The sequence below is a fragment of the Gobio gobio genome (genome assembly GCF_949357685.1).
Source record: "Gobio gobio genome assembly, chromosome: 25".
NCBI classification, from domain to species: domain Eukaryota; kingdom Metazoa; phylum Chordata; class Actinopteri; order Cypriniformes; family Gobionidae; genus Gobio; species Gobio gobio.
In genome coordinates this window covers 18,102,307-18,116,047 of record NC_137121.1, presented here as the reverse complement: position 1 = coordinate 18,116,047, position 13,741 = coordinate 18,102,307, and the positions used below count along the sequence as shown (strand labels likewise).

General features: G+C 36.6%; 1 protein-coding gene across 1 annotated transcript in view; it reads right to left on the bottom strand.

The window, feature by feature from the left end:
* galnt18a (UDP-N-acetyl-alpha-D-galactosamine:polypeptide N-acetylgalactosaminyltransferase 18a) overlaps positions 1–13,741 on the bottom strand; it is an 84,746-nt gene that overhangs the window by 12,172 nt on the left and 58,833 nt on the right. Inside the window, exons 7-9 of the mRNA XM_079809407.1 lie at positions 10,138–10,323; positions 7,296–7,433; positions 4,281–4,376 (exon numbers count right to left, since the gene is read on the bottom strand). Coding sequence (XP_079665533.1) covers positions 4,281–4,376; positions 7,296–7,433; positions 10,138–10,323 — 420 coding nt within the window. The remainder of the gene's footprint in view (positions 1–4,280; positions 4,377–7,295; positions 7,434–10,137; positions 10,324–13,741) is intronic.

The window sequence follows — 13,741 nt, the reverse complement described above, 5'->3', positions numbered from 1 at the left end:
GGCCACGACTGCCCCAATCTCAAAAAACAGTCTTTAAACCAATAAATCCACATTGGACAACTCCGAAAATAGCTGGAGAAACAGTAAGCACAACCATTTCTAACATAGACAATGCCAGACAATGAAACAGGAAAATGAGGGCTTAAATACACAAAGGATCATTGACTGACACAGAACAGGTGTTAACTAATTAAGAACCAAGGAGATTAGCAAGGAACTTTTATATAATATTTTAATATTATCTTATTATATAACATTGTACAATAATAGCCCTGCAGCCTCTAAAATGTCCTATAATTAGCAATCAATGGTGTAATTTTGATTTACTCAACAGATTCTAAAAAGTTTTGAATCAGCAAGAATAGAAACATTACTGCATTGCTTGGCACCATTGTGTCGATTCCAATAAGAAAGGTGGAAGCACACACCGATATGAATTCAGCAACCAACTAAGTAGTTAAAATCATGCTGACAGTGCTCTTCTCTCTCTCTTCCTCTCTCTCTTCTCTCTCTCTCATTTATATATCTCTGACACACATTCACATTCTACAATCCTTCCTCACCTAAATGATGCCTGTGGTGGTGAAACAACCCTCCCTGCTTGTGTTCTAAGTCATTGCACTTTATTGAGATTCATTATACTGACTATAGCCCTGGAATCTGTCTAAATCCAAAATCCCCTGGTGAGTCGATGCTTTATGGAGAAAGCTCCCTATTTTTACAGCATTTTTGTGGGATATCATTTGTTATGGAAACTGGTGGTGTAATACGCTCAGAATAAAATAAAATAAAAATTATACAAAAAACCCAGACTAGATTGCCTCAAGCAGCCCAACTGCTCAAAAATTCATATTTCAAGCATCAGCACAAAATAAAGAGGTTTTATGCAATACAATGACTGTTTTATGGGTTGCAAAATAAATTGACAGTCTATCACTGTGAAACACTGAGATCAGTTGTGACGGGAAGATGGGAAAGCACAAGACAAGAGCATACAAAGAGATTCCGAAGCCAAATCTTCATAAAAGAGAAATCTTCATAGAGGAGGAAATGTCTTTTATTTTCACCATGAATTAAACAACTGAAGTGTGCAGAGCCTTTGTACAGTAGATGAGAATAAGAATGAATGAGCTATGAAAATTCAATCTTTATATTTTCAGCCTTTTGATATATCAATATTTATGTATTCGCTCTGAAATTATTTCAAATATAATTTTTTACCAACAGTCGTTGTTGCTAAATAGAGAGCTAAAATACAGAAAAATCTAGTTAAAATGAATCACGGCATGTTTTCCACACTGCTTTCACAAAATGAATTGAAGGAAGTATAATTTTAAATATTGATAAGTAAATGTGGTGTATGTAAGTTCCAATAATGTATTAACCAACAATGCGCAATACATTTGTTGCAGTATTTATGTTAACATGAGTTATAGGTGCAATATATGTAATATGTACGATTTTTGCAGTAAAATATCCAAAAACCACTAGGCCAGTGTTATATATTTTGTTCAGTTGAGTACTTACAATATCCCAAATGTTTCCAACTATTTGTAAATTGAGAGAAAATTGCGATTTTAACCAAGGAACCGGGACGTGTGAGGGAGTCGCCTGTCAATGGCGTCATATCCACGTTACCCTCAGTTTCCGCTTTTACTGTCGTAGAAACCATTGCAGCAGACATGGACAACTGCGTAACGTCTAGCGGCACGCTATTGTAGTTTCGTTCAAACTCCTATTGTTGAGGATGTATTATTGACATGTAAAAGTCAAGACCCTGAATATAAGACAAAGCCGTTTTGTCTTATATTCGTAACAATACGGTAATATTACCAGATACAACTTTCACTTTTGGTGTGTGTACACCAAAAGCGAAGCGAATATTCGCATCACGTTACACACTCTAATTTACTCAAGGGATTTTTCTGCGTCACTCGTGCGATCTGAGGAGTGTTTTTATGCACATCATCAACAACATTTCTTTCTGCCTTTTTTCCGTCATCAAACTGAAATTTTTCAACTTGCAAGGAAGACGCAATTGAGAATATCACACGTTCACACCAAACGCACCGCGTCATTTGCATCGCCCGGTGCAAATTTTTGTCTTTGCATTAATAATTAATAATTTATAAATTCTTTTTTTTTATTTTTATACATTTTGCTTCAGAGTTCTGAATATTTTTGATTCAAAGCTGTGAATCGATTCATTGGAATGGACAGTTTTAACTGACCCACATACATGAATTTAAGTAATGTAAGAAATGTAAGAAAGTAAGAAGTAAGAAAATTATATACAGGTGCTGGTCATATAATTAGAATATCATCAAAAAGTTTATTTATTTCACTAATTCCATTCAAAAAGTGAAACTTGTTTATTATAATCATTCATTACACACAGACTGATATATTTCAAATGTTTTTTTCTTTAAATTTTGATGATTATAACTGACAACTAAAGAAAATCCCAAATTCAAAATTTGAATATTGTGAAAAGGTTCAATATTGAAGACAACTGGTGCCATACTCTAATCAGCTAATTAACTCAAAACACCTGCAAAGGCCTTTAAAGGGTCTCTCAGTCTAGTTCTGTAGGCTACACAATCATGGGGAAGACCAAAAGACGACTATTGACACCTTGCACAAGGAGGGCAAGACACAAAAGGTCATTGCAAAAGAGGTGGGCTGTTCACAGAGCTCTGTGTCCAAGCACATTAATAGAGAGGCGAAGGAAAGGAAAAGATGTAGTTGAAAAAAGTGTACAAGCAATAGGGATAACCGCACCCTGGAGAGGATTGTGAAACAAAACCCATTCGAAAATGTGGGGGAGATTCACAAAGAGTGGACTGCAGCTGGAGTCAGTGCTTCAAGAACCACTACGCACAGACGTATGCAAGACATGGGTTTCAGCTGTCGCATTCCTTGTGTCAAGCCACTCTTGAACAACAGACAGTGTCAGAAGCGTCTCGCCTGGGCTAAAGACAAAAAGGACTGCACTGCTGCTGAGTGGTCCAAGTTATGTTCTCTGATGAAAGTAAATTTTGCATTTCCTTTGGAAATCAGGGTCCCAGAGTCTGGAGGAAGAGAGGAGAGGCACACAATCCACGTTGCTTGAGGTCCAGTGTAAAGTTTCCAAAGTCAGTGATGGTTTGGGGTGCCATGTCATCTGCTGGTGTTGGTCCACTGTGTTTTCTAAGGTCCAAGTCAACGCAGCCGTATACCAGGACGTTTTAGAGCACTTCTTGCTGCTGACCAACTTTATGGAGATGCAGATTTCATTTTCCAACAGGACTTGGCACCCGCACACAGTGCCAAAGCAACCAGTACCTGGTTTAAGGATCATGGTATCCCTGTTCTTAATTGGCCAGCAAACTCACCTGACCTTAACCCCATAGAAAATCTATGGGGTATTAAGAAGAGGAAGATGCGATATGCCAGACCCAACAACGCAGAAGAGCTGAAGGCCACTATCAGAGCAACCTGGGCTCTCATAACACCTGAGCAGTGCCACAGACTGATCGACTCCATGCCACGCCGCATTGCTGCAGTAATTCAGGCAAAAGGAGCCTCAACTAAGTATTGAGTGCTGTACATGCTCATACTGTTCATGTTCATACTTTTCAATTGGCCAAGATTTCTAAAAATCCTTTCCTTGTATTGGTCTTAAGTAATATTCAAATTTTCTGAGATACTGAATTTGGGATTTTCCTTAGTTGTCAGTTATAATCATCAAAATTAAAAGAAATAAACATTTGAAATATATCAGTCTGTGTGTAATGAATTAATATAATATATTAGGTATAAAATATAATATTATATATAAAAGGTTTCACCTTTTGAATGGAATTAGTGAAATAAATCAACTTTTTGATGATATTCTAATTATATGACTAGCACCTGTATATAGCCTTGTCCAAAATGAGAGGACAACATTTTGACATTTAGGTCATGTTAAAAAGTTGAGGCTGTGGCTTAGCGGTTAGAGCACATGCTTTAAAACATTTTGCCAGCTGCTCATACAAAGTGATGCAGGTTCGAAATCAACTCGTTACATCTCCTGATCCTGTTGAACCCGTTATTTCCTTTTCTGGATCTCTAAGCCACAAATAAGATCCTACAAATTTTTCATTTCACATACTGTGTAGATACAGTGAGAAACATGGAAAGAGAGAACAGGAGACATGATGGAGTCAGACATGAGCACTTACATATAAATGAATTACACACACTCTGAGGGCTGAAAAAGGATGAAAGCCAGAAGGTGCAGTGGACTGGACACTAACCTGAGGTGTCAGGCCGTGGCAGTTGTACAGGATGGGAATGTTGTCGGAGTCGGGACCTTGATCCACACACAGATCCGGCCTCAGGCTGTTCCTTAGCTACATGCAAACACACACACACACACACACACAAAGATGCACTAAATGAGCTGACACATCAGACACATTTCACACTGCAAAAACCACCGAGGAGGAGATAAATTAAGATCGCAAATACCATCTTTCTTCCTCTGTCTGCTAATGGCCAATGTGTGTGAAAATAGCCTGGAGCTCAGCTTTCCTTTGTCTTCACAATGGAGCTGTTAATTATGCTATTCCATAAAAGAATGCCAATTAGGAAAACCACTCTGTTGGCCTTGCATTGTGATAAATGATGAAACGGCAAGCCCTGAGAAATAAAAAAAATAATACTTCGTACAAGCTATAACTCAATATTATGCGAAACAATGTCATCTATCAGATATAATAATGTAATGTCTCTAAGTGCCAATAAACTACATTGTGCTGTGTCTAGCTAAACTAATACATTTGACAATGTTGTTATATAATTATGCCGTCAGAACGGTAACCGGGTAACCCAGTTTAGTTTGACATTACAAGTCTTGTGAAATGAGAAGATGTCTCTTAGAATAATAGTTTAATGCTTTTATTTAATACAAAAATGTATTTGAACAATTTATATAAAAAAATATGAAACTAGATAAAATGATAAAAAAGGAATGAGACTTTGAAGAGTTCACCTCCTGAAAATAGGATGATGTTATTATGACAAAGTCTATTGATTTATGGAATAGTTTGTTACTTTAAAAGAGGGAAACATATGACAGTAACAACGCTGATGCATAATTAAACATGGCTTAAACAATTAAACAATCTAAAATATAAAAAGTTTGGGGTCAGTACGATTTTTTAATGTTTTTGAAATAAGTCCCTTATGCTCACAGAGACTGCATTTATTTGATCAGAAATACACTAAAACAGTAATATTACAATTCAAAGTAACTGTATTCTATTTAATATATTTTAATTATATGTGATGGCAAAGCTGAATTTTCAGCATCATTCCTCCAGTCTTCAGTGTCACATGATCCTTCAGAAATCATTCTGATATGCTGATTTGCTGCTCAAGAAACATTTCTCATTATTATCAATGTTAAAAACAGTTATGCTGCTTAATATTTTGGTGGAAACCTTGAAACACTTTTTTCTGTTATAAATGTGTTTACTGTCACTTGTGATTAATTTAAAGCATCACTGATAGTAAAATTATAAATTTATTTTTTTTATATCAAAATTTTTTTTTTTGCTAATACAGAAAAGATAAGTTAGAAACACAATGATCAGTTCTGTTAAACCTCAGAGATGCTTTTAGCCATTTTTGACCTTTGCACATAAACTATGGACCAGGCTCCGGCCGGTCTGATGTTTACGAGCCTGTTGTCACCTTTGAGGCCTTGGTCGATGCTGAGCAGAAACACCTTGAAGATAGCTTGTGACTTCAAAAAGATCTTAATCAACTCTGCCCCTAGTTATGATTTGTGAGTAATGTTAAAGTCATTTTAAATGCTTGTATTTAAGTGTAAGAATATATTTCTGCTTTAATATCTTCCAGCCATATACTTCCTGGTATGTAAAGACAACTCTCTGGGAGCCTGAACTAGAGAAATATATTGTGTTACGATAAAATGTATTATACTATTGTTGCCATCTTTTGGATTAAAAATGATCCAATCTGACACCGACTAATGATTGGTTACTTCAGAAAAGATGGATATGTGTTAATCAGTCCTTAAGAGACACATACACTGGCTCATCTTAGCTCATCTCAGATCTTCTTGTCTCATCCCCTGGCCAGGCGAGCTTATCCTTTGCCATGCAGCACTTATTCCATCCTAGCGCTCATTCTTCTTCTGATGAGACGGACTTCTTTTCCTCACTTTCCGGCAACATTTGCTTTCAAGTTAACTTTTGAAACTTACCGCGGTTTGACGACACAATCTCCGGAAGACAAACAGAACGCTCCAGCTCACAACGCTCCGAGAAGCTCTAAACACACACGCATCTTTCTTCTCTAAGCACCAAAACCCGATGCAAGTATCAATTTTACCAATCTTTAGATGCGTTTTAAGCTTATGTGCCCTATTAAGTTGATCTTATACATTGCTGACTCTCCAGGTTACCTGTTTGTGAATTTGCCACTCCTTGATCTTTCTTTCTCTCTTTACTTTTCATTATTCTGTATATATGTATTCTTTGTTTAGTCATATGCATTTGTAGTTTCATTTATTAAAACCATTATATCCATGCTTGATTGTCCCTTTTGCTGCTCACAAATCTCAGTCACTTAATGTTGTGATTTTTGCTACAAGCTACAATATAGTACCCTGAGTACTTTAATTAATACTCTAATAGAACAGAAAGTTATTCTTCGTAGCCAGAAGAATAATCTTTCTAAAGAGTCGATAGGAAGAATAAACTTTTTGAGAATTGATAAGAAGATCGTATTGTCGGTTCGGCGGACAAACGGACCAGTCGATTTGCAATTAATTCTGTTAAAAGTTATTTTGAAAACTGATATAGCCTAAATATTCATAATTAATTACAATCCTTTGTGTGTTTGTGTGTTATTTATGTGTACAAATACATAGGCTAGGTATTATCCCTTTTGGGTGATTTGGATATTTATAATTTGATCATAACACGTTATGATTCATTTTGAATATATAAATATAAATATATATAATTCCCTTTTGAGCCGAATCGCTACAGTTGATTGTAAGCCATTACATACCTTTCTATCAAAGTTATCTGACATTATCAAGATTAATTTGTTCTTGTCATATTTTATTACCATTTTCTAAACTATAGTGAATAAATAATGATAATGTGATAATGTGAGAAAATGTTGAAGGTGTCTGAACTCATTTTGGTTTGACTGTATATACGAGGGACACAAATGGCACCTGTTTTGTAGATTTTGTAGCGATGACTGTTATTAGACAAGAAGTGGATACTTACAACACCATAAGCGATGGTGTCTGTGTAGGTTCTCATCTCAGAATAAATATTCTTCAGGAACCAGCTGAAGGGTTTACAGTGGAGTCTCCCTCTGAGAGCTTTTCTTTCTCTGATATCACCAATATCGATCCCTGAGCCCTGCACACACAAACACATTTAATCGTGAACATGCAATCATTCATTTATAGAGTTCAGAATCAAATATCTGCTAGAACATGAAAGCTCTCATGTGTCTATGTACATCTATCTTAGCGCTACAGGTTCAGGCACTTATTCAGACTTCAAGTGAGGTGATTCTATATGCAGTTGCATTTCAATACGTCATGTACAGCTCAAAAGTGAGAGCTCATTAAAAAGCCTTAATGGCTATTGTAGCTTAAATTAGTCATGGTCATTACATCTCAACCCTTTACATCTTAACTCAAAATGACAAACCAGCAGGTATCCTTTGACTTCCATTACATTCATGTACTGATATAGAACTGTAAGCCACTTAAGGCCGTGTGTCTCAGAAAATCTGCCATGGTTGACGCAGACTGCCAAAATAATCCCCTTTATCCATGGTAAAAATCACAGTAGAGATTTACTTCTAGAGGCTTGCTTCCTTTTTTAATTTTTTTTAAAAATATAAAACATTGACAACTGAAATATGATAACAAACAATGTCCAATAGATAATTACATTTAACTGCAGGCTACTGGTTGTCAAGCAATTTAGCATATTAATATACATCAGTGTCCAAAAATCTTGCTTTTTTTTAAATTTAAATTTATACACTACTACTCACGAGTTTGGGGTCAGAAGATTTTTTACTTTTAATAAATTAATACTATTGCTGTCAAATCGATTAATTGCGATTTATCGCACACACACACACACACACACATATATATATTGGTGTGTTAGAAAATGGGCAACCATTACGATTTAAGCGAATTTGACAAGGGCCAAATTGTGATGGCTAGACGACTGGGTCAGAGCATCTCCAAAACTGCAGTTTATGTGGGGTGTTCCCGGTCTGCAGTGGTCAGTATCTATCAAAAGTGGTCCAAGGAAGGAACAGTGATGAACCGGCGACAGGATCATGGGCGGCCAAGGCTCATTGATACATGTGGGGAGCGAAGACTGGCCCGTGTGGTCCAATCAAACAGACGAGATACTGTAGCTCAAATTGCACAAGAAGGTAATGCTCGTACTGATATAAATGTGTCAGAATACACAGTGCATCTCAGTTTGTTGCGTATGGGGCTGCATAGCCGTAGACTAGTCAGGGTGCCCGTGCTGACCCCTGTCCACTGCCGAAAGCACCAACAGTGGGCACGTGAACTGAACTGGACATCAGAACTGGACCACGGAGCAATGGAAGAAGGTGGCCTGGTCTGATGAATCACATTTTCTTTTAAATCACATGGATGGCCGGGTGCGTCGCTTACCTGGGGAACACATGGCACCAGGATGCACTATGGGAAGAAGGCAAGCCGGCGGAGGAAGTGATGCTTTGGGCAATGTTCTACTTGGAAACCTTGGGTCCTGCCATCCTACTTTATCCTACACATTACTTTGACACGTACCACCAACCAAAGCATTGTTCGAAGCATTCATGGAAACGGTATTCCCAGGTGGCTGTGGCCTCTTTCAGCAGGATAATGTGTTTTGCCACAAAGCAAAATTAGTTCAGGAATGGTTTGAGGAGCAAAACAACGAGTTTGAGGTGTTGACTTGGCCTCCAAATTCCCCAGATCTCAATGCAATCGAGCATCTGTGGGATGAGTTGAACAAACAAGTCCAATCCATGGAGGTCCCACCGCGCAACTTACAGGACTTAAAGGATCTGCTGCTAACATCTTGGTGCGAGATACCACAGCACACCTTCAGGGGTCTAGTGGAGTCCATGCCTCGACGGGTCAGGGCTGTTTTGGCAGCAAAAGTGGGACCAACACAATATTAGGAAGGTCATAATGTTATGCCTGATCGGTGTGTGTGTATATAAAATATATATATATATATATATATATATATATAGATATATATATATATATATATATATATATATATATATATATGTGTGTGTGTGTGTGTGTGTGCTCAATTAATCGCAAGTAATCGATTTGACAGCAATAGTATTCATTTATTAAAAGTAAAAACACTAAATACTATGTTACAAAAGATTTCTATTTCAAATAAATGCTGTTCATTTGAAATTTCGATTCTTCAAGGAATCTTAAAAAAAGTGCATATTGGTTTCCACAAAAATGAAGCAGCACAACTGTTTTCAACATTGATAATAATAAGAAATGTTTCTTGAGCAGCAAATCAGCATATCAGAATGATTTCATGTGACACTGAAGACTGGAGTATTGATGCTGAAAATTCAGCTTTGCCAACAGAGGAATAAATAAATAAATGTCACAAATTTATATTACTATTTTTACTGTGATTTTGATAAAAATTAATGCAGCCTTGGTAAGTATAAGATTCTTTAAAAAAATATCTTACTGACCCCAAACTTTTGAATGGTATATTTTATTTATTTATTGTTTCAAATTACAAATTATCAGCATTACAATTTGAGTGAAAAGAATATATGAATTCAATAATTTGAATTAAAAAAGGAGCATGTTGACAGGAAATATGACTGCGAGGGAGTCACATGATCAATGTCACAATTTTTTGGGGGGGATTAGTGATTTAGAATTAGTGCAGACTCTATTAGTTATGATCTTGTATTATAAACTATTAGTTTATATTTTATCAGTTTATTATCAAGACCAGATTTTCAAATTCTTAAAACATGGCCTATCCAGTCAGTTTTTAGAGATGCAACTATTCATAGGTTTAGTACCTGTTGTGGAACGTTCCAGGCCATGTAAACGTGGCTCTTGAACTCGTCCATCCACACCTCGGCCACTCTCAGAGCGTTCCTGCGTACGTGAGTTGCCAGGTCCTCCGTGTAGGGCTTGTGGGCGCGCTCAATATGAGCTATTCTGGAACAGGGCATGACCTCCACACTTCCTCCGCACAGCCATACCTGATTACACACACATTAGTGTCTCGCGTTTTGAATTTTGAAAAGGACGAAGAAAAATTCGCTCTCTAAAATGTCCTTTAACATCCATTATAGGCAGTCTACAAAAACAAATACGCCATGATTCATTAGGGAGTGTGAGTCCATTTAGCAGAATAAACCAAATTACTGGAAAAAAAAAACACATAAATCAAACTCCACAAGGAACAAAAAGCACTTTTGTGCTTCATTAGAAAATGTAAAAAGGGTTTATAGGGGACAAAAACAAGCTAAACAATAACTTCAAATCAAGGACGCTCATTTCCTACAATTATCATCTAAAGGTTACTCATTTCCACACAGCGGAGCCCTTTGTTCAGACTAAACTCCCAAAACTGCTTTTCATTTACAAAACAATATAGGAGCTTTTTACCGCATGACGAGAAGAATATTGAAAGAAGCTATTTGAAAGCTCAAACAGACCATTTAATTTGTTATAATTCTACATATTTCCTGACATGCGGCTGACATTGAGCAATTTAACAGCACAGTCACCACCTGTTTTGTCAGTAAAGACGGGAGAAAAACAACAAAATGCTGCTGCTTTCATTCTCAAGTGCTTTCATATAATACACATTTGTTCAAAGATTTACCCTCAATTAGTGCATGTTATGCAGCTCAAAATGGAGAGTGGCGGCATATTCGTGCGTGTTGGTTTGATTCCCTGTTTTTTCCACCCTCTGCACTCATGCAGAGCTTTTAAACCGGGAGTATCTCTCTTTGCTTTGTACATCTCTCCAGTAAATCTTCACATGGGATTATATAGGCCACATGCCAGCGTGCTGCACTTCATTTAGACATTCACACCCAAACACTTTCATTCAGGCCTGGTTTGGTAAAATATGAAGTGCAACATCTGGCTGGGACATATGTTAGGGTCGTTTCAGTGCAGCGAGCTTTTTGGACACGTGTTGTGTATATTTAAATGCATCTGATTTGCATCCAACAAAAAGTTGGGTTATCAAGAGACCCAGGTGCCATATTTTGAATATGATTATTTGTTTGAAAAGGAGGGGGGTGTATCAGATTTGCTCTGATCGGCTTGTTTGGCAGGCTTTTAACGCCAAGACTCGCTGGGCGGGCTTCAACAGGAAGTGGACAGATGTGTGTTGTTCCTATTTGCCAGCCCAGGAGAATGATTTATATGCATAATCACTGACAACAATCCCAATGATCCATGACTCAGCCGTCTGTTCTCCCAAAGCATTAAAAAATAATTTCTCACATTTGCATACAATACCTGCTGCAGACAGAGAAATTCAGACCGTAATCTGTCGCACAGAGGCAAATTTTGCAAGCATGAAATGAGAATCAAACCGGCTTTATATTGTCTGGGAGACATTTAAGACTTGGTCACTTTCCCAAAAAAATGTATTGAGAGTGATCTAAAAAACAAAAAAAGAAGCCCAAAATATATAAACAAAAAATATCGAAACAAAATAAATTGTCATTCATTGTTTTAATAATTTAATCCTCAAATATTTTTCTAAAAAAAGCTAAAATGTTTTAATTTATGTATAATGTAAAATATGTATGTATACATATAAAATATTCCCGTTTTATACTAACATATAATAATAATAATATTATTAAAAAATAAATTAAATCAACACTGGGTTAAAAACTGTACATAACTGAAAAAAGTATAATAATAATAATAATGAATAATAATAATGATAATAATAATGTTGTTTAAATACCACAACAATAAAAATCAACACTGGGTGAAAAACACGTCATTATATATTCTATGTAAAATATTATATTATTAATATAATAATAATATTCAAAAATAAAAATGTTAAATACATTTTTAAATTTAAATTAATAAAATAAAATAAACTAGGTTAAAGGCTTATTTCATCATACATTTTTGGAAAATATTGCATAATAATATTGTTGTTTAAATTATAATAATAATAATAATCAACACTAGATGAAAAAACTTTATTTCATGATATACATGATAATAATATTACATAATAATAATCTTAAATTTATTTTAAAAGAACATTTCGATATGTTTTATTTTTATTTTAAAAAAATACAAAAATATTGATTAAGAAAATATTTTTGCTGCATATTCGCCTATATTCGCATATTGTATGTGTTCAAAAATCCCTATTCTTGACTGAATTAACCACCAAAGAGCATGTCCCACGAGGGACATTATTGACAAAGTCATTACTCTTTACCTGGAACAAAACTGACATGCTGTGGCAACAGATTGCAAATAAAACTATGCTATACATCTAACATGATCAAAGACAATATTCATTCTCCATGAATAAACAGAGCCCTTTAGCGAGGGCTAAGAATAGAAGAGCACAGATGCGTTGACCTTTTATTGAGTGTGCACCCTCTTCCAAAGCGCAAAATATCTCCCGTCAACACAGTGTCAATGAGTGTCAGCAAAATGGGAAATTTTCTTTTGCTTCAGTGCCTCCAGCATGAGTTTGACTGAGAGGTTGCGATTCAAATATTTGCAAAAAAATAACTGCAGCATAGAAGATTGTTTCATTACAAAAAATGAAACCGGCCGTTTTATATTTTCGCTATAAAACCAAGAGAAAAATACGGATTTAAAAAAAAAAAATTTGCAGTCCATACAGCATTTGTTGTTCTAAACAGACTAAAAACACAACAGAATGACAATGAACATTCATCTCAATATCATTCCTTTAGGGAATGTCTGCAGGATTGCAACATGTGCGCGATGTTGCGTTTAGAGATTCGGAGGCACAAAGGAGCTCAAAAGATGAGAGTGAGGAATTAGGTTGTAGAGGCACAGCTGTATGAACAGATGTTGGGGGCCATTATCCAAATCCCGTCGCACACATGGTGCCTGCCACTTCCTGAGACATTTCCATTTCCTCTCTGCTCATTGAGGCCCTTGGTGACGAAACCAGGGGGGAAAAAATCTGTACATTTAATGGAGGGTTTGATCCGCTCTGTATTGTCAGGGTGCACCCCGCATGGAGTGATTGCAGCTTTGCTAGGACAAATCACAGTAAGAGCAAGATGCTGTGTGTCCGCTGGCGAGCTCCATTCACAGGCTGGGCTTGGATTCTGGCAGCGGAGGCAAATTACCGCTGTGTCTGATGGGAGTCGGCAGAAGTCTCGATGGGGCTCTGTACATTTGCAATACTGAGAGGTTAGGACCCCGCCAGTTTGGAGCAAAACGCCTGTATGGCAGGTTATCATTAGCAAGCTGCAGAGAGCGCCACTTTAATTGTGTGTGATGATACACACTAGGGTTGCACAATGTTGGAAAACATTTTTTTCAATTTTATACACACACACACACACACACACACACACACACACACACACACACACACACACACACACACACACACACACACACACACACACACACACA